The sequence below is a fragment of the Grus americana genome, chromosome 6 (genome assembly GCF_028858705.1).
Source record: "Grus americana isolate bGruAme1 chromosome 6, bGruAme1.mat, whole genome shotgun sequence".
Classification (NCBI taxonomy): domain Eukaryota; kingdom Metazoa; phylum Chordata; class Aves; order Gruiformes; family Gruidae; genus Grus; species Grus americana.
In genome coordinates, this window is record NC_072857.1 from 27,330,791 (window position 1) to 27,356,075 (window position 25,285).

The 25,285-nt window shown below is 41.0% G+C and overlaps 1 protein-coding gene and 1 long non-coding RNA gene across 2 annotated transcripts in view; both read left to right on the forward strand.

The window, feature by feature from the left end:
- The first annotated feature begins 500 nt into the window (after positions 1 to 500).
- On the forward strand, positions 501 to 5,764 carry LOC129208249 (uncharacterized). Its single transcript, XR_008577739.1, has 3 exons — positions 501 to 884; positions 1,947 to 2,036; positions 5,603 to 5,764. It is a non-coding gene; the product is annotated as an uncharacterized LOC129208249 (long non-coding RNA).
- A 2,970-nt stretch (positions 5,765 to 8,734) lies between these two features.
- PPP1R1C (protein phosphatase 1 regulatory inhibitor subunit 1C) overlaps positions 8,735 to 25,285 on the forward strand; it is a 54,422-nt gene continuing 37,871 nt past the window's right edge. Inside the window, 3 exon segments of the mRNA XM_054830623.1 lie at positions 8,735 to 8,842; positions 8,845 to 8,985; positions 11,265 to 11,325. Coding sequence (XP_054686598.1) covers positions 8,735 to 8,842; positions 8,845 to 8,985; positions 11,265 to 11,325 — 310 coding nt within the window.

Sequence of the window (25,285 nt, forward strand, 5' to 3'; positions counted from 1 at the left end):
TAAAAAACAAACAAAATTGTAGTGCACTGCTGTCATATAAATTAAGCTGAACTGGTATCAACCTCTATTGACAATTCTGCTTGTGCCTTAGGAACAGCTGTCATCATTATTGGACACGCGCCTAACCTGCGTGGCTTGCCCTTTAGTAATGTCAATTCAACTGTAATGATTTTCTGAGCGTGGACGGTTTTTCTTTTGTTTAATGATTGAAGCTGCAACTTTCCTAACAAATCAGGGTTGTCTTTTTTTCTGCCAACCTGCAATTTGATATGGATTCTATGAGATTAAAACAGCTTTATTAGTAGCTGATAAATATTGGTCAATCAAATTTGGTGTGAATAAAGCCGGCAGTAATGCCAGAGATATTTTGGATGCTTTTCTAGACTTCACTGTGATAGCGGTCTTTGTGGCTGCCAGTTGGCTGCAGCAATGTAAAGCCACGGGGTGGATTTTGGAAACCCTAAGAGCTAGCTGTTTTCTGTGGGTACAGGACAGTTACATCCCTGTTAGTAGCAAAACAGACTCGTCTTTAGCCTGCCGCAAAGCAATGCATGCCTCTGGCACAGCTCAAATCTGGCAGAGGTTTGGGGGCCTAGTAGTTGGACATTTTTTTATCTTTTTTTTTCTTTTTCTTTTTTAAGGTAAGTGCCTGTTTCTAACCCCCATTATTGCAGCAAAAAGCTACAGAAATGACCTCTGCTGAAACGTGGAAACATCTCGGCGTTCAGCAGCTGGAGGCAGTAGCTGGAAAGGCAGGAGCAGCCCCCGCACCGCTTAGGTTAGTGCTGCGATGGTGCCGCTGCCGCTCGCCCATGGCACTGTGTGTGTGAGACCTGAAAAGGAAAGGACCGAGTGTGGCCACGGACCCAGCTACGTGGCCGGGGGTGAGTACACTGGAGGAGAGGCTCCTGCTGCTGGTAGTGTCTGCAATGCGGTTTGGAGAGAGCACTCAGAGTGGCCCTGCCTTACGGGAAGAACTGATAGGCTCTGGAAGCCCTTTCAGGCACTTTTGCTGATCGTGACCTTCATAGAGGGAAGGCTGCCGTGTATTTTCTGCTTTCTCCAAAATGTGTGGTGTGCAAGCCCTTGGCAGCCTGCTTTTAGAAGGCAAGAGATGCCCAAGATGCTCCAAGCTGTGCTTTTCCTAAAGACTGGTTTGCTCTGATTGCTGTCTCTTTTAAGGTGAGAATTTAAAGCCTTGCTCATACAGCCCAGCCACTGATGCTCACTGGTGCTGCTCCACTGAGTCTGGAGGGGCAGCGTTTGTACTGCCTTCAGAGTTCGTGTGCTGCTGAGCAAATGGCTTGCGCTTGGAATACAGCGTAGGTCAGAACATTTTAATTCAGTTATACCACAGATGAATCTGTTTCAATGAAACTGGCGACAGGAAGCTACTGATTAGGAAAAGGGAAGAAGAGCCCAATTTGGAAACTGGAGTAATTCAAGCCATGACGAACAGTGTAAAACAAAATCATGCCTAAACTACTGGAAAATTTCTCTTTTGGAGTGTTTTTTTCAATAGAGAACAAACCCAAACCTCTGAAACTTGGAAGATGTCATAAAATAGAATAACCGCTGGTTAGATGGCTTCAGTCCAATGCAACGCTTTGTTCTGAATTAACATGATAATGCCAAAATAATACACAATTTTATTTTCATAAAAACCAAGAAACTAATTATTAACTTTGCATAATGCAAATTTACTCTGATATTTCATATGTGATTGTAGATGTGATGGTAATCCTTGATATTCATGCCATAGAAAATGCACAATATTGTTACAATAAAAGTTGTGACAATGACAGACAATTTTATTTTTTTTTTTAAAAAAGAAACAAAATCACTTGATAATTCCAAACAGTTTGTATATCAGGCAATGCTGCTTAGATACTTGCTGAGTGATGGTGAATATTATATACAGAGACATCTTTCTCTTTTTTTCACAGGGTAAAAGGGAAAAGCCTGGACAATGGTTAAGTAATTAAATGATAGCAATGAGGAGGCAGCACAATGAAAAGCAAGAATTGCCTCAGTGAGTGAGTATCTGTTCTGCTTACTGTGAAATCTCTGGTACAGATACCTGCTTTCACAGGTATTTCTAAATTTCTGAGTCTTTGTATAACAATGTAGAGTTTCTCATTTTTTTTATGTTCTACAGCAGTCCTGTTTTGCATCAGTTATTTGCTACAACATATTAGGGTTTTAGAGTCAATTTTTTTAAGAAAACATCTACAAAAATATTTCTGTTTAGTTTTGTGTCTTCAGCTTTAGTTTTAGATTTTGTTTTATTAGTATCATAAGGACAGGGGAAGTGATTTTGAAGGGCAATGTCCTATACTAAAGATTGAACAATGCAGGTTTTAAATATGACCTTAATAAATTAGGTGTTGTTATTATTGGGAGGGGAGGGGGCAGGAATATTTACATCTAGTCATATTTTTGCACTGGCATAAGTGATGGAAAAAAAGGTTAGCAAAGGGATTGATTATTCTTAAGTCCAAGGAGCGAAGCAGCGCAGGCGCATGAACCACTGGGTCTCGTGGCAGTTAGTAACATAAGAGCAGCCATGGCAGATGAACCGAAGGTCCAGCCTGTTCAGTATCTTCACCCCCACAGCAGCCAACAGCAAATGCTGCTCTTTGGGAGGAGCGTAGCCCGAGGGGAGCACGGGGAGCATCGCTGGCTCAGGGATTTCCTGGCCAGTGGTAGTATCCTTGATGGATTTCTTTTCCATGAATGTATCTATTTACTTTTCTAGCTCATGTAAAGTTTTGGTGTTCACAGTATCCTGTGGTGATGAGGTCCACAGTGTAAGCACAGCCAGCACGGAGAAGGTTTTTTGTTTGAACCAATCCCTGAATAATTTTGCATGATACCTTCTAGCTCTGCTGCTGCATTCAGGCCCCGTGGGGCTGCAGAGAGGGCACAGCCCAAACTGGGGTTGCCCTCGGCTCATGGCTTGTCCCTACTCATGAAGTAGCCCCATTCCTGCTGCTCCCGACACCTGTATAAGAAATAGCAAACGAATGTGCCCCAGCCACCTTCTCCAGGTCACCAAAGCTGGGACAGCCCCTCCAGGTGAGCCAGCTGCACAGGTCCGGCCGACTGCATTGCTCCCATGTCTTGGGGGGTGCTGTGACTTCTCTAGGCCTAGCCTATCTTCTGAGGTGGAGTAGGAGGCAAGAAAGAAGGGAAATCTAAAGAGTCTCAAACTAAAAAAAACCCCAGAATTTACAAAACATATTCTGAATTTGACATACTGAGCTTTTATAGCCCAGTTGATGACTTTCCATTTTTAGCCCGGTAGCATGTGTTTGTACACTGAGTTTTCTAACTCAGGCTCTGAAACTGTAGAAGTTCATTCCTTGTTCAGCTTCTCTGTGATCTATATTTTAACTATTGTTTTAAAAAAAAAATGTACAGTAGGAACTCAATTTTATATTTCAATTGTTTAATTCAATGGTATAGTCAGTCAATTTTTGCATTAAAGATTTAATATGGAAATAATATAATTTAATTCTGAAGTCTATGTAAACTCCCAACAGTAGTTTTGTTTATTGAAAAATATATTAGATTTATCCTCTTCTTGGTAGGGAAGCAAATTGTAGCATGACTTCCTGCTGAACTACCTCCTTCAAACTCGTACCAGAATTTTGGTTTCTGCAGTATTGAACTATAGTCCATATTAAATATGGATCTTTTGACTGTCTAATCAGCTTATGTCCCAGTAATCCAGCTCATTTCCTATGTTTTGGATGTGTGTGCTCCATGGACAGTAGTGGACAGCACCTAGCAGTAAACATCTGTACATCCCTTGACAGCATAGGGAGCTGCGAGTCCCAGAGGAAGACTTGAATAGATAGTATCTGTTCTTACATCCTCAGATAAAGGTAACTTTAAACTGATTATGATTAAAATTAAACTGCTAAGGAGTGATTATCTCAACTAAAGAGATTCTATAAATAGAAATAGCTGTATTTTTTTACTTATCTAGGCTTTATGAATCCATGTACGTAGTTAGTCTGTAAGCGTGTCCAAGCCTGCCTGCTCCATGGACGAGTATTGGCGAAGGGAGTTTGGGTTAGGCTGTGACTAGGCCAACAGCTCTCGTTGAATGTCCCACCAACTCTGTTGCTGCTCAACAAGACTTTCTGTTCTTCTTCTTGACCTGCCTGCGGCAGCACTTACGGCTCACGAGACAGATGTGATTTGCTCTACGTTCTCCCACCCTTGCAGATTTTAAATTCTTCGCATTTTCTGCATATAAATAGTGAACTGTGTTTCCAGCAGTTGAGTGGGAGCCACCCTGATTGCAACACCTGTATTTAGCTATTCTGAAAGGAAACTGTCAGGGTTATTTTGAATATGTCGTTGTTCACTCTTGGAAGGCTTGCATGTGATTTTAGCACCTATGAACAATGCCCAGTGAGAGCTGCGTGAGGAAAACCTGTCCATGAACAGGTCCCGTGTGCACAGCAAAGACTGTGTCCGGCATTCATGACCAACGCCAAGAGCTGTGAAACCGATGCCACCCCATGGACAAAGGCAGTGAAATAAAATGTCTGTCAGTTTGTTAGAAAAGGGCAGAAGGAAGGGACACACTAAAGTCCCCTTTGGCTGTAGCAGAAAGCCGGTGAGCAGCAGGCGGGCAGCAATGTGCTCTGCCATGTTTCTTCCCTCCATGCTGCTGGGGCTGCCCAGCAGTGTGCTGAGCAGATGCTGGCATGAGGAGAGGTCCCAGCCGGAGAGCCCAGGTATAGGACAGATCAACACATCTTTGCAAAGGTTCTCGTATATCAGTGGCTACAATGGGGATTAAAGTTACGTGCTAAGAGACATGCTGGAAGGAGTGCCACTTCCAAGCCGAGCCTGTGAAGGCAGCCTGGTGGATCAGAGAAATGTAACTGAATGCTTCCCTGCATCTGCACTGGTGAAATTAGGAGCCAAAGCCTTAAGTAGGTTAGCTTCACAAGCAGCTCCAGCTCTCTGTCCTCTCCTTGCCACGCTGATGCTGCAGTAGACCCTAGCCACAGCAGAGAAGCTGAGGCAGCTCACAGCCACAACAGAAATTGTGTAAGCAGAGTGCAGGACAGAGACCCTTGAATTCCATTCCTGGCAGCTTCTCTCTTTGGCTGGGAAAAACGACCAACCAGCCTCCCCTAACACAACAGGAAAAACCTCTCAAGCAGGAGCTGTGCTGAGAGTCCTCTGATAGCTCCTCACTACAGCAGAGTGTATAAAAAGGCAGTGCTTCATACCAGAACCTACTGAATGACGTAGGAAGGAAAGATCTTAGACAGTTATTATTATTTTGTCTTCCATGATAGTTTTAGCTGAATCATGAAGGAATTTGAAACATTGTGGGGAGTGCACTAAAAAGAGAAGATGAGCTAAAAGGATTTGGCAGTACTTAAATGCATTTCAGCTCTTCCCCAGACTATGATGCAGTCTATAGAAAATGCAAGCACACTTTGCCCGGAGACATCTAGTGCTGCAAATTAGGTGTAAGAGCGAGCTGATGTAGTAATCCTGAAATGCTATATCCCAGTGTGCTCTGAAATATGCCTCTTATACTATTTTAAAAATACTTTTATTGTTATAGTGCATGTGAAGATTGCTGGGCAGCCAGCTCCAAATAGGCACAGAGAGGAGAGCTGCAGAGGCAAGTATCTCCACGTCGCATCGTTGGTGGGCCTCTCTTCGAGTGTAGCAGCCCCATTAAGGATTCGTCCTTGTGCCTTGTCCTGTCCCGTTGCCTGGCTCCCTCCGGAATCTGCCAAGAAGTGGTTTTGTTGGTTTGTTTCTTCATACGATTGTTGAGTTTTTTTCTCAGACACCATTGCTAGCAATGACTTGGAGACATGATTCCTTTAGGCAGCAGTGTCCAGCAATCTAGAGCTGAAATGCAGCTCTATAATCCTTTGAGCATTTAATGTTTTAATATTTTTTCCCGTCTGAATGTGTTTTTTCAATTAAAATTAATATAAGAAATTTTAAGCCTCTGTAATGAGAATTTTAGCTCCTGCAATACAGTAACATACACTGTAATTGTAGCATAATGCAATACATGAAGTTTAATAGACAGCTATAATAGATATTTTATGGCAAACAGTTTTTCCATAGAGTAACACGATACTTAAAATATACTATTTATTAATATATATAATAACAAAGCAGCTGGAAAATGTTTTTCTCATGTTATCTGGAACTGAGAAAAACAAAAATTATTTTCTTTCAAGTATGAAAATTTATCAGAGAAAAGCCACAACTTCAGATCCCTGTGTATGTCCTCCTCCTGGGTGTATCCCTGTGTATATCTGCTATGTCTGAAGCTGTCATTGAGGTTAATGTCATGTCTATTCATGAAGGATTTGTAAAATTGGATAATTAGACTGTCCTGAAAACAACTCTCTAATTGTCCTTAGTGAAAGCAGCGTGTGCCTCTCTCACTTTAGCGTCTTAGACTCCTAGTTGTACCAGCGGAACTGCTGCAGTTGCACTCTGGCTCTAATTGTCTGTGGAAGTCTGTAGAGCAAATTGTGATCTGTATTTGTAGGAATAGCGAAGGCATAAAGGTGATCGTATGAAACACTGAACATCCCTATTCTGTGTGTCTCTCTCATTTGTTGTGGCAGATGAAACAGCATTTCACCTTAGCACTGAAAATACTCAGGAGTCAGCCTGAGAGGGCCCAGGATAACCTGGCGTTGGGCCCTGCCTCGAGCACAGGTGGGCCCAGGTGTCTCCAGAAGTCCTCTCCAGGGACCCTTCTCTGGTTCTACAATTCTTCATTAATGCCATCTAAACTATCACAATAAATCTAACAGGAAAATTGCCAGCTGCTAGCCGTCAGCTGGAAACCACTGTGGTACACAGTAGTTTTGATTTGGATGAGGAGGGAAATTTCAGCCCTCACTGAGAGTTGTTTCTGATCATGGAGTCAACTGGGTCTTTGTCTTTTAGTGTTTTCTCACCTCCTGAGCTTTATCGGGTTTGTCATAAACCAACTAGCCAGTGTGCTTGCCTCTGTTCAGCAATGCCCTGGTATTCCGATAATGTGTTAACAGTTTTCATTTGTATAAATCAAAGCAAAATGAATATTCCTGACTTGCTGATTTATTCTGCTGTGTACGGCCTGTGCATTGCTCTTAACCATGATCCCCACTCCTTCCTCCACTGGTACAGGTGGGAAAATACTCAGTGACTCTGAATAAACCTGTGATGAACTGTGAAAATCCTTAGTGCTTTCAGTGGCCTGAACAAGAAATGTATTTTCAAATTCCTCTGAGTTTTGGTGATGTCCAGCCTCAGCTCTGAATTCAGCTGCTTCTCTGTTTCCTTACGGCAGTCTGTCAGGGGCAGACTCAAGTTGTTACTCCTCTCTGTGAATTTCATCTGTTTGCTCTTCCTTCTGGCTGCTTGTGTTTCCCTTCCCTGTTGAGAGAGTTCCCAGGCCCTCCAAAAACCTGACCAAAATGCACTTTCTCTCTGCAAGTGGCCTCCTCCCAGGTAGAGCTGATCCTGTGAGGGGCTGGGCCAGCCTGGGCTTCCTGCTGCACCTCATTTTCTCTTTCTTCCCCATCGGCAGCAGTGTGTGAGAGGAGAGCGGCCCAGCACTTCGGCTCAGAGCTAAGCTTCCAGCATAGCCCTTTCAACGGGTTCTGGGGCATTTTCTGTCTGGGGACCCCCCTTTTGGCATCAAGCACGCCTCTGTCGTCAGAGCTCTGCTGCGCTGCTTGGCAGGGTCAGGTGCTCTGAGCAAAGAGGTGGGTTAAGTCAGTGGTCGCTGTGTATTGTTTCATACACTTGTTTTGAATTAAGGTGAAATGAAAAGTGAAAATCAATTATTTTCACCCAAAGGTACTGTTGCTATGATTGACCACATTCTTTTCCTGGTCTCAGAAGAAGGCACGGATTTTGTACCCCAAAGTAGGATTTGGCCCTCTGAATTTTAGCCATCTAAAAGTGAGGTAACTAGTTTGAGTCATTTTTACTTTTTCTAGGGTTAACGGAGAGAAAAATGTCATCTCCAGTAAACACTGTATTCCACTTAACCAGGACAGGGTGAAATGCCCTTTGATGTGCCTAGCATGAGGGAGCCCAGGTAGCTGGCTTAAATTTCTTAATATCTGAAATCGTGTCGAGATGGAGCCCACCAGAAGAGATCGCAGTCTAAATCTGCAAATCCAGCCTGAGGTGCAAACCCACTTAGCACACCAGATAAGCTTCATGAAAGTGCAGGCATCTGTGTAGCATCATCATCAAAAAAATCTTCCTGGAAGAGGTTTAGGAAAGGTTTTGAAAGAGCAGAGGTGATTGTTTGATATGTGAGAAGAGGAGAGCGGTTCTGGCACACTGTAACAGAGATAGAATTATTGCATCCACCCCTCCTGCTACCTCCACCCCCAAAAATCTGAAAACTTCCTGCTTTGTGTTCATCAATAATTAAGAGCCCATCAGCAATACTCAGAGGGAGCTTGCATTGCACTTCTGAGCAGCCAGTTAGTAATGTACGGTGGAGAGATCCTCTTTTTCAAATCCCAGGGCTCCAAGCCATGCAATGCTAGTATTGCATTTTCAATTAGCTTCTGAGTGAATGCTTGGCATGTGTAGAAGTGAACTGGTACACAATTAGCTTATTGTTCCTTTCAGCTTTGTGCTGAGAGGATCTGAAGGACTGCAGAAGAGGGGAGAGGGGAAAAAAAAAATAGCCAAGCCAGTGGCATCTCTGTGGATGTGGACTAAGGGAGTTGCTCGGCTCCGGCAGATTCCCGTGCTAAGTTGGGAGTTACGGCTGTTACTGCGGAGCACGCAGCCGGGCTGTGGGGAGGGCGCCCGGGGAGAGGCGCGGACCCGGTCTCAAGCTCCAGGCTCTTCTCTCCTCTGACTCACCTCGGCATCACCATGGAGCCCAACAGCCCTAAAAAAATACAGTTTGCTGTGCCACCGTTTCAGAGTCAAATAGATCCCGAGGCAGCTGAGCAGGTAAGGAAGATGAGTTCCTCTTGGTGGTTTGAGGGAATGGGGTAGGAATGGGGGCAAGATATGGGGTGAGAACAGGTAACGCTTGTGGCCTAAATGCTTTTCTAACTTATATTAGTGTAACTAGAGAGTAAATGCTCTGGAGGTTATAGCGATGCCTGGATACACCCAAAGAGGGAGGAGGATATGTCCGCTAGCCAGAATAAGGCTTCTTTACCTTGGGTAGGTTTATTCAGTATATATTTGTTGTGCCTTTTCTACAACTGGACTTGTGCCCTGATAGATACACTTCACATGAATACACACTCTCAACAAATCAACTAAAGTATATTATTTGTATATGAAGAAAAACATGAAGCTGATAATGGTACCTAATGGAGATATTGCGCAGAAGACAGCTTATTTACCATGCATTTTAACATGAGAATATACGAGTTATGTTTTGCACAAGTTATCACTTCAGTTACCTCCTGTATTTCTCATTATTTTTATACAGTCTTCTTTATGTCATTGTTACTGTGTTTTACATATTTGAAAAATACATCTGCGTAGAAATATGCCTGACTCATGTCCACATTGGAATTACGTGTGTGCTATTTTAGGTTTTGACTCACTCCCAAAACATACACATACATATAATATATATAGCAATACAGACATCTAAGAAGGAAAAAATATCTACTATTGTGTACAGATATGTGCAGATGCGCATAAAGAAGGACACAGGGAATCTTACGAGAAAAGCTCGATAAATCGTAATTAGGTGACCCAGTATATTTCTCTCAGTGTAAGTCCTTCTCGGCATTTGCTTCTATTTTGGTAAGTCTAGTTTTAGATGATACCAGGGGAATATTATAACCTTGACAGTTCCGTGCCATTAGCTACAAAATTATTTGCACCTTTAGGACAGGTATCTGGTTTCCTGAGTATTCTGATGTTGTGTGTCTCTTAAAAGGCAGCCGCCTTTGCCAGAAAATGATGAGTTGTGAGTGACCACTGAACGAAGAAATACTAGAAAGGTGCAGGGGAGAATTGCTGCGGGTCTTCATTTTACTCATAGGTACTTCTGAGCTGTGAGATGTCCATACCTTATGGAACAGTCCTGCCATAAATTCAAGCAGGATGTGTTCTGATGTTTTGCTGAAATCTGTGAGAACCATAGGATTTCCTGGCATTCCCATGTCTTTTGAAATGCTGTGGTCCAAATTCAGCCCAGTATTTATGGACAGTCCTTTTTTTATGTTGTGAGTTTAATTCCAAGTGCTATACAGTTTCGCTGTGGGTGTGTTATGAAATTAAAGTAGTAAATTCTGCTGTCAGCTACAGTTATGCTAATCTGGAATAAACCCATTAACCCTGATGATGTAATTTTCCATTTACACCTCTGAAAGCAAAATTTGAACCCAGCTAAATACAGATGTTGGCTCAGCAACTAAAAAAGAGCAAACACACTGACATTGAGGCTTTGTGTCAGAATGGTTTCTACCTTAAATACTCTTGGTCTCTCTCTTAAATTCAATAGAATATCAATAGCCTGGAGGCTTTAGTGAAGCAACACAAAGCTTTCAATGCAAATGTGTGCATTATAGGAGGGTAGTCCAATACCATGTAGTTCAACCAGTGTTAATGGAACAAAAGTACTTAACCAAATAAACTCTGAATAAGAATCACATACAGTTCAGGATTATATATTGATATGTAAAAATCTGTTCTATAGTGCTCTTTGAAAATGCTATTTTGAAAGTTTTAAGTATTCTTTTTCTTTAAAGAACAGTAGTAACACCTCTGGCCACAGTTTAGAAATATCGTAAACTCATTGGAAGGCATATATACAATATCAACTCTCAAGTGCACTTACAAAATATTAATGGTTGCTTGTGAGAGCTATGACAGGACGAGGTATTTGCACACATAAGCTCACAAACTGCTGCAATCATTTTCCTGAATCAAAGCTAGATGTCAATAGTTTAATATATGACTGATACACGTCAGCAGCACATGTCCAAAAACTTATTCAAGATGATTGCAAATCCTAAAGGTATTTTGGAAAGCTCTCCCTTGTGCCTTAGCTTTCCATGTACAAACAGCAGCATGACCATGGTCACCATCAGACCAGATGAGCAGGCAGTAAGACAATGGTGTGCTGCTGTCCTTTAAATATTTTCTTTTTTAACTTTGCCTGGTCTATATTCAGGAGTGCACCAGATGGATTTTTTGCTTTGCTTTAGGTGTGGGGCAGTTGGTGGGCCCTAATGATTCTCCTTGGTTTTTGCGTGTTGCAGATCAGGAAAAGAAGGCCTACACCAGCATCGCTCGTCATCATGAATGAACACGTGCCCCCAGGTAAGTGCCAACATACCTTCTAAACCGTTGAACTTGTATGCACAGGATTGTCTGCAAATTGGTTTTATTAACTACATGGTTTTAAAAATACAACATTAATTTCATAGCACTACCTATCAAATAGAACAGTTTGGAGTAAACCCCATGAATATGTGTCTCTTGGCCTCCAGATGATGTCAATAATTTCAGGATTTTATTCTCCATTTAAATCTTTTGTTGTACATACAAGAATGTGACCCTGATCCAGCACTTCCATCCATAAACCTTTTCTTTCCCTGGGTGGATACTTTGGAGATCCATGAAGTCCTAGTCTTAGTTTTCTGATCTTTAGAGACACCAGGGTGGCTCCAGGGCTAATTCAACAAAGTGAATTGCTTCTGCAAAACAGGTTGTTTTCTAGTTTTCTGAAGCATGTGATGTCTGTTTTCATTATCCCTTTTCAACTGTGAATACATTATCTTCACGCAAGACTTCTCCCAGAAGATTTTCTATGGGATGGGACAATATGAGGTTGCAACATACTTCGTCACATAACTGTGACTTCAGAATGACTCTTTAATAAGCTGTTTAGGGAGTGTTATAAGAGAAAAAGCTCAGCAAAAGTGGATTGCAGGAAAAAGTCCTCAAGACATAATCCCTTTGAAATGCACTACCTACTTTATATCAAACTTTCATTTTCTATAGTGCTCTGCAACATTTTTTTACTGCCTGATCTCTTCATCACCTGAATTTTTTTTTTATAAAGCAGTTCAGGCTTTTTCTCACTGATGTGTCTCTTAAGTCATTACTGTATGCACTGGCACCTCAGTAAAACAAAACCCTCTTTGCTCTATTAGGATCTCCGCTTACTGCACTGTGCTGAGATTCTCCACTTCTGATTAACATCACCAGTAGCTGAAGTTCCTCAGAAATTGCAGGAAGAAGCATTTAGAGAGCCCTGCTCTTGGGGTTGAGATCATTGCAGCACAGCACAGAGATCAGGGACGTTCAAGCATGACATATTGCTAAGGTCATATTCTTTTGACACTGCGAGTGATCCATGAGTTTGCTGCAGGGCTAACACCAACCCCAGTTTGGAGAGCAGCTTTCTGGTCTGAATTTCAGGCAGTTCAGCTGTCTGTAATGATGCTTGAAAGATCTGCCTTAGACCAACTTTCCTTACCTTAATGGGATCTACAGTGTCTGTGTTGCTAGGATTTAATTTAAAGCAAATTCACCTTGACTGTTAATCTCTTTTGCAATTCACTTTGTACACTTTGTACCGTCATATTTCCTTTTATAAACAGATACTTGGTACGGTACCAAATCAAAACCAAACAGAGAATAAGAACTCTTTTTAATTTACAGGAAATTTTATTGTAAACAAAGTTGTGCATGTCTGTTATCTCCTTTCCTGCAATGTTCATAATAAATCTTTAAATAAATCATTTTTATTATGAGTCAGGACTGCAGCAAGTATCAGTCAACTTCCATATAAGCCCAAGAACTTGCATATTCACTTTCTTCACTTATTTATATTTATTCATTTAGATATTATCCCCTCTTACTAGATACCGGGAACTAATATCAGTGAAGGTATTCCTGGTTAAATTATAATCTTGTCTTGTTTTTTAATTTTCCATCAAATCAGATAAAAATAAAAACTTTAAAAGTACCTTCATTTTCCTACACCTCACCATGTGGTTTATGCATGAGCATGCACATGCATATGTCCGATTGATATGCTTGATATGGGCAAGTGTGCACATGTAGCTGTTTAAAGCCACTGAATACAAGGACTGCAAAGCCAAATTGGAAAGGCAGACAATAGCTTTACAATGGAAGAATAAATAGTAAAAAAATCCTTATGGGCTTGATCTTGCAAGGCGCTGTGTGGTTTCTGAAATTATTATATACCTTCAATTTTCAGAGGAGTCAGCTAGTCCTAGGGGCTCTTGACACCTTGCTGGTTAAACTCCGAATGCTAGTCTCTTACTGGATTTTGAATAGAATTCAGCGGGTTGCTGAGCAATGATTTGTCTCAAAAAATGTTGAATTCACCACTGTACATGTTTACACTGAATAAAATAATAATAGTAAGGGTGCGAAATTGAAACTCCAGCAAATTGCTTTAGAGACCTGATTCCCGAGGTCAATGGGGAAAGTGAGGAGCAGAGAATTTGAGTGATACTGTCAAACCACCTATTAGATTAGAGCTGGGCTAGACCAGAATCCTGTCTCTTGAATTTTACCCACTGGAGTACTCCAATTCCCTCATTAGGAGCAAAGAGCAAGGGAAGGATATGCTTCCAAGGGTTTGAAATGCATGTCCTAATGCAATTCTAAATGTTTGGATGCCCCTGCAAAGTTTACTGAAATTATCTAAACTTCTTTTATTTTTGAAAAACAGAGACAGGCACTTTCTAAGAATCAGACTTTTCTATAGCCTTCTGTTGCAGCTGCTTCTGATCGCAGCAGGAAAAAAGCAGCATTTTTGTGGTATTCTGGTGTTCTGGATGCAGACCCATCTGGAAGCCAGAAAGCAGTAAAATGTGTTTGGACATTTCAGAACTTTATAATAAATTCAGTTTGAATTGTGCTGTACGAAGATCTAAAATAGTTGTTTTGTTCTAAGTCTTCTCATCATCCCTGATGTCTACTACTGCTTTGACAGGAATCTGTCTTCACTGATTTAGGATCTATGTCAGGTCCATTGTGCTATAAAGTGAAGATGGAATATCTACTAAGGCTAAGTCATTTTAAACAGATGACAGCTACTCAAAAACTGGAAGAGTCTGCTTGGCTTCCTTGCTTCCAAGGAGATAGTAAGGGCTAGATCACACTAAATGATTTAAGAACAAGTGGCAGATGTGACTGCAGGAGCTAATATTCAGCCTTTAGTATAATTGGTGCATTTTCTCCTCTTCACTCTGGTTGGCATCATGTATAATTGCAATCAAAGGCAACAGAAGAGAAATTTGAATTGCAACAGTAGCAATGATTGCAGTGGACAATATGGCTTTTGAAGCAATGTAGCAATGAAGAAACCTTTAACTCTTTTTGCAAGTGCTCTGTAAAGTGCTCTATGATTACATCTGACCAGAGAAGGTAGCATTAGAAAATTGAGACTTGAGTTATGAAGTTACTTAAGTCTATTGTGCTTCAGTTGCCATCAACGGAGTTATATTTTGTGAGCATCTGATGTTTGATTTCATAATGTTTAATCAGTTTTATTATCTGTGAAAGCAAACCCAAACATTAGTGGACAGAACTACAAAACCATGCAGCACCTCATCCTGTGCAGGATGCCTGTATGGGTTACTGAGGCAACCCACTTGGAACCTGCTATAGCCACAGTTACTCCACATCTGTACTTTAAAAAGGGAACATAAGCACATGCTTAGTTTTAAAGATAAATATATTTAACTATTAAGCTGCACAAGAGCTTAATCCAAAATTGCTAAAGCTCTCCTGCTTCCTTTTTCTCTTGCAATGTCATTGGAGCCACCAGAAACTGAAAATCACCATACCCTGAAAGCAACCTTTTCTGCACTGCCGTAACATACTCACAATCTCCTGTCTCCTTACTGTGCCCAGCGGAATATGTATGAAAATCAATTCTTATGATCTGAAATAAAAGTATAACTAACTATACTTTAAACTAGCAGAATATCATACAGTGGTGGCTCAAGAAAAAGCTGGTGGCAATGTAGAGAAGTGACGGTTGAGGGAGGAAAGCATGTCAGAGCACAACTCAGGTTTAGTGCCATTAGGGCTCGCTTTGATCAGAAAACAATGCCAGCATTTCTGTACGGCCTGGCTTTGTCACAGAGCCAATGCAACATCAAACAGTCTGACTGGCAAAGGCTGTTCGACTTGTGTCGAAGTGTTCAGTCTTCTTGAAGCATTAGAATATGGGTAAACATTAGGATAAACGTCTGCATTTCTGAACTTAGTATGTACTTGCTGTTTCCAACTCTCCTTTCTACTCAGTTGCATGTTTTGGCTTCCCTGCTTGTAGTGTAAATTGAACTTGGTGTTTGGAAAGAAGAAAAACATAGCAATGTGTTTTGATAGTTCTTCTCCAGAGCTGTCTTTTTGTATTGTGCAAATCTCATTTCAAGGAAGAAAGGGTATATTATCACTGCAAAAGCAATATAAAAAATATATTCCAAGTACAACTCAGTACCTCTGACTTCTCTGAAGGCTGGAAACCATAACTTGAAGATAAGCAAGCTGTACCTGCCTCCAGACAAGGAACTTATTTGCAGCTTGTCTTTGGGCATTAGCAGGTTTTCTCTCTTGTTCCCAGGTGATTTTGCATTGTCCAAAGAGGGTTTCACGCTGTTCAGCTTACTGCCAGTTCCCCAGCGCCCTGCTGAGATGCCTCAGGAGCAGCCTCAATAGTTAGTGTGGTAGCAAACAACACAGCCAGAGGGGTGGTGGGAAGAAAAACTGTCCTAACACCTGTGGCAATCCCTCGACAACCCACAGTAGATTAGGTTTTTCATGCTAAATTGATTCTAGACACTCCCAGACTTTCCACGCAAGTATAGATGTGCTTTTCTGATGATGCAAACTATACCAGCACCACATCTTTGAGGGGATAAATGTGATATGCTCTACCCCAACATCAATGTTTGTGACTAATATTTGTTAGATTATTGTGAATGAATGTGTTTGCTTTACATCTAATGATCACATTGTTTTTCTTCCAAGACAAAATACACTGGGATCAGAAAAGACTGACTAGGTAGGAGACAGCTGTTTCTGGGTGGTGTAAAGCAGTCCTGCTATACTTTCTCAGGCAAAACTCTTGCTGAAACTTGAATCAGCGGAGAACTCTTGATCTCGCAGTTCATGAAAACTGATATGTTTTTCAAAAGCTTGAGATTCTGGAAGGACATACTGCTTACTTTGGTTCAGGAAATAGAAAGCAAGTAAGCCAAATAGCTGTTTTCAATTGCAAATTTAGGCTTCTAATGTGGTAATAAAGCATTCAGAAAAGCAGTACATTAATAAAAACTGTCATTAACTGTATTTTTTTTTTTTGGTCAAACTAGCTGGCCTTTCTATATGCTAAATGTGAATACCATTTAAGTGTGCTGTCTGTTTTTATTTCAGTCTAGGAGTTTGGGGAGGTGTGGCAATAAGCAATGAAAAAGATTTGTGTCCCCTCCCACCACAGGATGGGTACAGCTGGGTGTACGTTACCAGTGGCACCACGATGCTCAGACATCAGGCACTGTGGGTCAGGGCAGTGAGGACCTTCATGTTCTTTAGATCTGTACTGCAAAGGACTATCTGACACAGTAGAACAATGAAATATGTAAACCAAGCATTGCATAAGACCTGACAGGTGATAGGGATTCCAGAACAGAGAGGAAAATCTGTGTGCTTGAAAATATCCTGCTGTTTGCAGGCTGATGTGTGGCTGCAAACGTTCACTGGCAACCTACATCCCTTTTTCTTACCTACGTACACTGTGCTTGGATGTTCTTTCATTTGGGTTACTCTGAATTTGCTCTGCAGTTCAGGCTCACAGAAACCCCTGGGGCAAGCCACAGCATATGCATTGTGAGTAAAGACTCCATGATTCGATACATGAAAATAAAAAGAAAAGTTCAGGGACTTAAAAAAAAAAAAAAAGAAAAAGAAAAAAGACAGGAAAATGTGCTTGAGCTGTTTTTAATGCAGCCCAGAAGTGACAGCTCACTGGGTCCAAACAGAAGCAATGAATTTAAAAAAAAAAACAAACAACAAAAAACAGAAAAAAAAACCACAAAAAAAAAATCTTTCCTTAGTATCTTTCATGAAAATGCTCCATTTTCATGAAAGGGTGAGGATTTTATATATCATTGTCATCGCCTGCCAGAAGAGCTGTCATGCTCCCTGGAGTACAGTAAAGACAGCAAACCAAAGGATTAGGCTTGAGTTGGTAGGGATGCTCTGGGCACTGCAGTGCCTAAACCAAAGCTTATCACCAAAGCAGCCAGATGCATGTTTGCTATTCTTTGAGGTCATGAACATATCAGTTCACAAATATAAAAATTCCCTGAAAACATTTTAGTCATTGTGTGAAACAGTAGGAAATATGTACTATTTCGTGTAGTACCCAAGTAGAGTCTGGACTGCCTCTTTAGTCAGTAAGTAATGCTTTAACGAGGAGAAGGGTCTGAAAACTATTCAGAGAAAGTCAAAACAAAAAGGTGTTGTGCATGTTCTGGTCAAAATTCACTTATTTTACCTCATTTTTCATGTTTATTTTTATCCATGCTTTCTTCATTTTCAGTGTGTAATGACAATTGCATAGGTATGTTTTACATGACACGTAGCCCATATGAGCTTGGCTGCTTCTACTGACTACAGCCTGGTTGGCTGAAGTGCGTACATTTAGTCAAAGCAAGAACGTGTCCCTCTTGTTCACCAAAGCCTGCCTTCCCTCCGCGAGAAGGGGGAGCACGGGATGCAAACACTGCCTGAGAAAGCTCTGGCCTGTGGAAAGGCCTGGGCCAGCCCAGCAGAATGGAAATAGAGGTTGGATATTTACAACCGGGACCCGGATTCCTCTCCTAGATTGGAGAAGTGGTGCAGCTGAGAGGCCATAAAGCCAAAAAAAAAAGGTTTGCTTGCTCCCAGATTGGGTGGAATTGCATTTATCCATTTCTCTCATTCCAGCTTTAAACCCACAACACGTGAATTGACGTACTTTTTTATTTATCAGTGCAGCTAAGCCCCTAATGTGTACCGTGACGTTACTTGTTCCTCCTGCTCCCTGCCTCCTGTTGGTTTTGTGTTGGAAGGGTCAACGTCCGTGGAACTATCTGAAAGTGAGGGAGGTATTTTTAGAGTTGAACCTTGTACCCTTCATCTGTTTTCCTCGTTCCTTATACAAAAGCACCATAGAAACAGCTTTCTTCCACCCCAGGAGATTATTTGCAAATCATTCTTAATATATATGGCTTCATGTTACAGATCTCCAGCTGCTTGATTATTCAGCATCAGGACTGATAAGCTTTCAGACTGTTTACCTCTCTTATCACCGTTGTGTGTATTAACACGACAAAGAGGTGTGCCTGGGGTAGGGAACAGCAGCGTGCACAACTGCCTAACCTGGCGAGGAAGTTAGTTGGACAGCTTCTAACTTTATTGCATTCATAAGACTTAATATTTTGCTAGAGGAACGCTAACAGATTTGCGCCATGCCAAATACTTATACACCTCATACAGTTTGTTTTGGTGAGAATTCCAAGTAGATAGTGAATTTTTCTATTAAAAAAATGCATATGTACAATTAACTACTTCTTATAGTCACCGCACTTAAGCTATATGTAATATAGCTACATGAGTATACAATTTGGGAGGTTAGTAGTATTTAAAAAAAAATAGTTTTGATCAAAATAGGTCCAGTTTAGACTGGAGCAAATATTCTGTTTGTATTTTAAGTGATTTTTTAGAATGGTAAAGAATTTTAGAGACTATTTGAAAGGAAGTCCATTTAAACTTCATAAGATAAAATGCTTTGAATATCAAATGAGTTTGTTTTGAGATTATGTTTAATTTATACTTAAATTAGACTGTGATAATACTGATTTTTTTTTTTTTTTACATCGGGTAATAAACTAAAATCCATTAATAAGTGTTTCAGCCTTGCTGAGGGGAAAAAAAAACAACACAGGGTTTGTCTGACCTCTACTCTTTAGTACTTAATGCAGCACTCATTTACCATGGTGACGTGTGCGGAATAAATAGATAATGCAGACAGATGAGAGAGAACCCAGCTTTTAACACTAACCTCGTTATGTTCAGAATATTGGGGAGGGGTTGCACTTAAAGCATCAATCAAGATAGCCCCATTTATTGAGCTTTCAGAGACAAAATTTAACTCTTTATATGGAGTAACTGAAGTTAAAGCTTCACTTCAAAATACACCCAAAATGGGAATTTAACAAATCTGGACCAAAAGCTAACAGAGATTCTGAACTAAATGAAGCTATCAGTCATGAAAGTTTTTGCCAACTACACGAGACTGGACTGCAGAAATTCAGAGAGGGCGCAGGGAGGTGCAGAGCTTTGCTTTGCTTTCCTGTGAGTCTGAGCTGCCTGTGTCACCAGCTGGTGGAAACAAGACCAGCCAAGCCTCTTTTTACAGTAATCAAAGTTCTAGGGTAGCATTAAACTATATGTCTGTTGGAAGGAGCTCTATTTCCCCTTCTCCACCTCAAAACCCTATTCATGTGTCTGTATTTAAAATCATCACTTTACTGGGGGATCGCGATATTATCATAGTAGCAGAACGAAGCACAGTCACATGCTCACTCTTTGTTCATGTTTTCCCTGGAATATCTGGCATGCAGAAGTACCACAGAGAATTAATGTCTTGGCATTATTCATCTTGTGGAACCAAAAATCACTTACAGAGTTAGCAGTGCTGAGTAGATGAATGTGCATTTTAAAGGTTGTGTCTTTCACCTGAAGCCATGTCCTTCATTCTGATGAGACAAGCAGAGAAGAGTCACACAGGGCAGAACATGAGCTTGAGCAAGGCAGATGGGAAGTTCAATAAAGCAGTGAGTTCTACTGCATCCCACAGTCCCACTTATCCTGGTACCTAGACATCCCATAGCCTAAACATTTCAGCACTGAGCCTCCACTGCTCAGAAAAGAGAAAGGCTTGCGGTGATAGTATTCCCTTCAAGTCTTTCTGAAGTTCCCCACCATAGCTGTTCTCAGACAATGGTAGAAAGCAAAGAAGATCTGGATGAACCTTTCCAGTTCTTTCGCTGACCACCCCCAAACAGTAATATCTCTGGGATCAGCCACCGTGTAGCTGCAGCACTTGCTCCACCTTCTCCCTGTTACATTAGGAGCTGCAGGACAGCTACAGGATCAGGGAGCAATTTAACCTACAAGCCCAGCTGGTCTGAATGCAACATATTTGTATTACTAAGTGCAATTTTATAACCTTTTCTCTTTGAAGTGGAATTGTACTGATGAAATAAAAAGGGATTGAGAGGGGAGTAGGGGAGAAAAAATAATTTTCCCTTTAAAGAATTGTGATCCAGAAGATTTTTTGATCCAGATTGACATTAGATTTTCACTGTCTGTTTTTGAAATACAGTAAGTAGACAGCAGGGCTGTAATTTTTTTAGAAATATGCTTTCAAGCCTCCTAAAATGCTGATGCTACTGTGCAACTTAGGCCTTAATGTGTACAGCATATCCGTAAGAGGGTGTGGAACAGCTCATTCCATGGGAGTCACAGAGATGTGTGTCTGATTGTGACAGTATGGATGGAGAAGTATAAAACAAAGCCCAAGGTCCCCTCTGTCTCTGGTGTGTTGTGAGGTTAGTAGAAATTCTGAAAAATGCCTTCAGAAATTACAGCTGACTTAGTCTGAGTTAACGATTGCCCGGCCTTTTCCATCCTGCCTAGTTGTGCTGATGGTGAGAATGAGACTATGGAATCTCACTCTGCTGACTCTTTGAAAGCTTAGAAAACCAGAGAATTAATTTACAAAACTGGTGTTCAAATCTTCGTTTTGTACAAAGGGTTGTAAAACCCAAGAAATACTATTATTAGTAGCTCTCTTGATTCATGCATAAGATGATACATGTATGTGAGGACTTTCTGCATGCGCATTCCAACCACAAGCAAGCCGCAAGCAGTTGGCCAGGACTAGCTTTACAACACATTCCTACTGAAATCCTTGAGGTATTATTCCAAAAGGAAGGAAACTGCAAAGGCAGCAATAATAATTGCTGGCTAAGGAAGTTTTATTGTTTTGTATGTGTTTTCTTCTCCCCTGGCAAATGCCAGTTTCCAGAATGTACAATACACAACTGTTCAGGTATGGTATTTTTTTAATGGCTTTATGAGCTATAGCATGCTAAGAAAAGGTTGACTTTTTTAGTTTTGGCTGCTGCTGCTGCTTTTTATTTTAGAGCTTAGAATACTACAGCTCACAACCGAGAAAGGAACTGCTTGCTGTGATAGCTATTGCAGCTGTAACTCCAATACAAAGATCCTGATCAGAGGGTCAATTCTGAGCCATTTCCATTGCAATTGATTCCTATATATGAAGCGATTAGGAAATGATTTAAATGTATATCAGGGGATTGGCTAGTATTATATTTTTGGTAACCATGGATTTTTCTTCATAATCTTTATATACCTCAGTTGTATTTATACCTTCAACCTCTTCAATATGACATTTGAACATAGACTGAATATAATGCAAGCAAGTAGCTGGAAAAGTAACACATTACTGATACTGTTCAGTTTTACTGGGTAACTATCTTCTCAAGGTACTTATCTTCCTTCTGTATTTGAAAATATTTAATGAACATGTTGAGTCTTTTCATGAACTAAAACATTGTTATGACTGTTTGAGCCAATGGAGAAAGTAATTGCGAGCTATTTGGGAAGTTTTTGTGCACATGCTTTGCTAACATTTGGTAAAAGAGTAGCCATTATTTGCAAATATTTAGTAGTCTGGCAGTATGTTTGCTTGGACAGATTCATTTCAGAGGGACGTTTTTGCTCCTTGAACCTGTTTCTCAGACTATTTGCTGGCAGTCACTCAACCACTCTGGCCCTCCTCTAACCTCTCAGAAGCCGTCTTTATCTCCACTGCCCGCCTATTTCCTTCATGTGAGTCTTCTCTTTCCCTGTCGGGTTTCAGGCCAGGTGGGGTTATGCTGTGAGTGTGGAAACTGCCCTTACTCTGTGCAGCAAAGAAGTAATCTTTATTGACGTCTGCTTTTGTGTCAGAATAGACCCGGTGTCGGTGTAACCTTACAATGAGATGAGTTCTTCTGCACAGCTGGACAAACTTGGAGACACCATATTGTGCTTCAGGTCTATTTTCCAGTCCTTGCCCTTTGCCTTGTTCCATATCTCTGTGAAAGCCTATTTTTCCAAGGTCATCTTGTAGTTCAGTTTGGTCCTCCAGTACCACCTGGGGCACCCAGAAATGCTGGCTGTCAGGTTCCCCTTCCTGCTCACACCAGAAAATGCGTGTCACCCTGGTTTACATTTATTTGCTTCAAGGATAAGGGAATTTTTCTTCAGTCTATTTCAATCTAAAAAAGAGATTTGAGCCATCCTAAATAGATGTGCATAAAAGTCATACGTGCATCACCTTGCATCTTTTAAGTCTTACTTTGCACAGTTTGTGACTAGAGTTTACCATCAACCTTCCCAAGAGGTCAAGGATTTTAAATTTCACATCACCAATCACAGCAGTTTTCTTCAGTTTTTTCTCACTTATTTTTGTTGAACAATTTAACCTGGATTTTCAAAGATGCAGTGAATATCAATGTGACTGTCATTACTTAGTTTAGATAATGAATAAGAGTTCTGACTAAGCAGCCAGTTTTATTATGGCTGGAGTTCTTTCCCAGTTGCACTAACTCTAGAACTAGTATATTAAATGAGAGAGTAGTTTGCCTTTTTTCCCTTTTTTTTTTTCCTTTCATTTTTTTAACCAAACTCATGCTATATATCCAGGATATAATCTTAACTTTTAAGTCAATGGCAAAACTTCCTGTTGCTTATGGCCTAATAAAGTCAATGGTAAAATCATTTTCCGTCTCTCGCTTCCCTCAAAAACTCTGGTGTGCCTGATGTGTGTTGCTGATGCAGACTGCAGATTTGCCACAGTGTTTTGCACTGAGCAGCCCTCCACACGGGTTGAACTCCTGTGCCGGACTCCTTTTGCCTGGAGCACGCCGTCACGCCCCGCTGAGCCGGGCACTGACAGAACTCCTCTTTGTGGAGGGTCAGAGCGTAACAGGCAGCGCAGATTTGAGATGAAGCTTAACTTTGTTGTGCTGGAACCAGAAAGCAGTACTTTGCTGGTAACTGAATGGCATTCGTTTGGAACGAGTTATCTAAGGGAGCTCTGAAGCAACGCAGAGACTCTGCACACAGTGACACCCTGTGGTCCTGCCGGAGGTTTCTCCTGGCTCTGATGCCATGAGTCCACACTGCTCAGATGCAAATTATATGAAAAGTTTATCTCGGGGTCATTCTTGGTAATCTAGTGAGAGATTTTTATTGGGTCCAGAAAATGTCTCATCTGAGAGATCAAAAGAAAAAAAAGACTTTTACTTACCTCCTTCTGGTTCCTCTTATTTAGTCAGTGGTTCTTTGAAAGCCATCTCTGTTTCCTTCAGCAAAGAGGAGTTTGCGCTGCTTAGAAAGCAACTAAAAGAAAGCAGCATCAAGCCCAGCGTTGTTTATATTGTGATTTAAAGTCAATCTTTACATTAGTTATCTAAGCAGACTGTTTATTTCAAGCGTATTTCGTATTTCTCCCTGCGTTGATTACTTTCTCTGGGAAGACCTGCCAAGTCTGTAATTGTCCCCATATGACGGACGAGGGACTTCATGTCAGGAAGGTCTGCTCCGTGTTCCCCGCTCACCTGACCCTCTCATGGAGCAGGGCTACAGAACAGGACCTCTTGTGCTGTGAGGAAAAGAAACTTCTGCGTGGAAGGATTTTTTCATGACAGGTTTTTCCACAAAGGCTGTTTTGTGTTCTGTTACTCAAAGCCAGGACGGTATCAGAAAGAGCCCTAGAGAGCTGGCAGCAGCTGGAAGACCACAGTCAGGAAGAAGTGTAACTCCAAGAAGGCAGACAGAACAACTTAGTCCTTATTAATAAGAAGGGAGAAAATAAAGAACTAAATTTGAATTCTCCTCCAATGTATATTTTGAGAAGCTATATTTGATTTCTGAGACTTATTTAGAATTTGTTTTATATTCATATTTAATAGGTATTGTAGGGAAGGAGAATGAAAAGTTGAAAACAAAATGCTTAAGAGAGGGATGATTTTTTGTGCTTGTTGTAATAATTCATGACTGCTCTGTGGTAAGGCTGCAGACCTGATTCATTACTGTTATATTCTAGTTTAATGCCAGTGAAACTAGACTGATTTCCATGAGCCTGGCATGAAACTGGAATAACAAAGTGGTGAATCAAGCACTATAATTCCCTTCTGAGATTCATTTGATGTAAACAAATACATTCAGATTCACATTTGAGGTTTGTAATGGCTCCAGTTTCTTCCAAACCAAATTATGGTCTCAGAATGTATGTTTTAAAGAAATTTTGATCTGTGTAATTTATGAAAGGTGGTTTTATTTCATGTTCTTATGGCTGTGCAGTGGAAAGTGGGTCCTTGGATACTGTCTGTATGATGTTCAGAGATACAGATGCTGTTTGGATCAGATGCTGGTGTGTCTGTTGGGAGAAAAAAGATGATCGTTCTTTTCTTTTAGAGGTTGACTTTGAGCACTGTTAGGAAGGATTTGGTCTAACAAAGGAGATTGCTGCCTCTACTCTCAGTACTAGTAATGGCTACTTGAATATTGAAGGTGATAAATACAGAGCTAAGTAAATATAAATGGGCTAATTTACCTGGAAAGAAAATATTTATGTCCAAAAAGCTGATTTATCTGGTCTGTGGCATGTTAGTGAACTACAGAGGGCTGGTTACAGTTAGGACCTGGTTGGGCAAAGCCACCCTATGATCTCTTCTGAGCCAGAGTGACGAGAGGTCTCTTGGTGACAGTGCTGTCAGGGTAACGCGGGACCTCTCCCATGCTACACACCTTAACTGCAAACGCCTCATGGAATAAGCATGCAAATGCTTGTGTATATAGCAAATTCCTCTCTCCCTTACGTTTTTATTAATATTTTCTACACAAATCTTGTTATTAGTGTTCCCTAAAGGGCCAGGCAGTAATTCAGCTGCCGATTAGTGTGTGAGATGCAGCAGAACTGCAGCGTGCACGCTCTCTTGTCAGCACTTGTCAGAGGAGGGGAGCAGACCCTCCAGCTACGTTTACCGCAGCAGCTGGGATACTGGAGTTTAATGAGGTGCTTCTGCGATGTGAAGATTTTCAGAAACATATACTCACGCCAGGAGGGCTTACCAGGGTATTTTTTTGTAATTAAATGTAATTACATTTA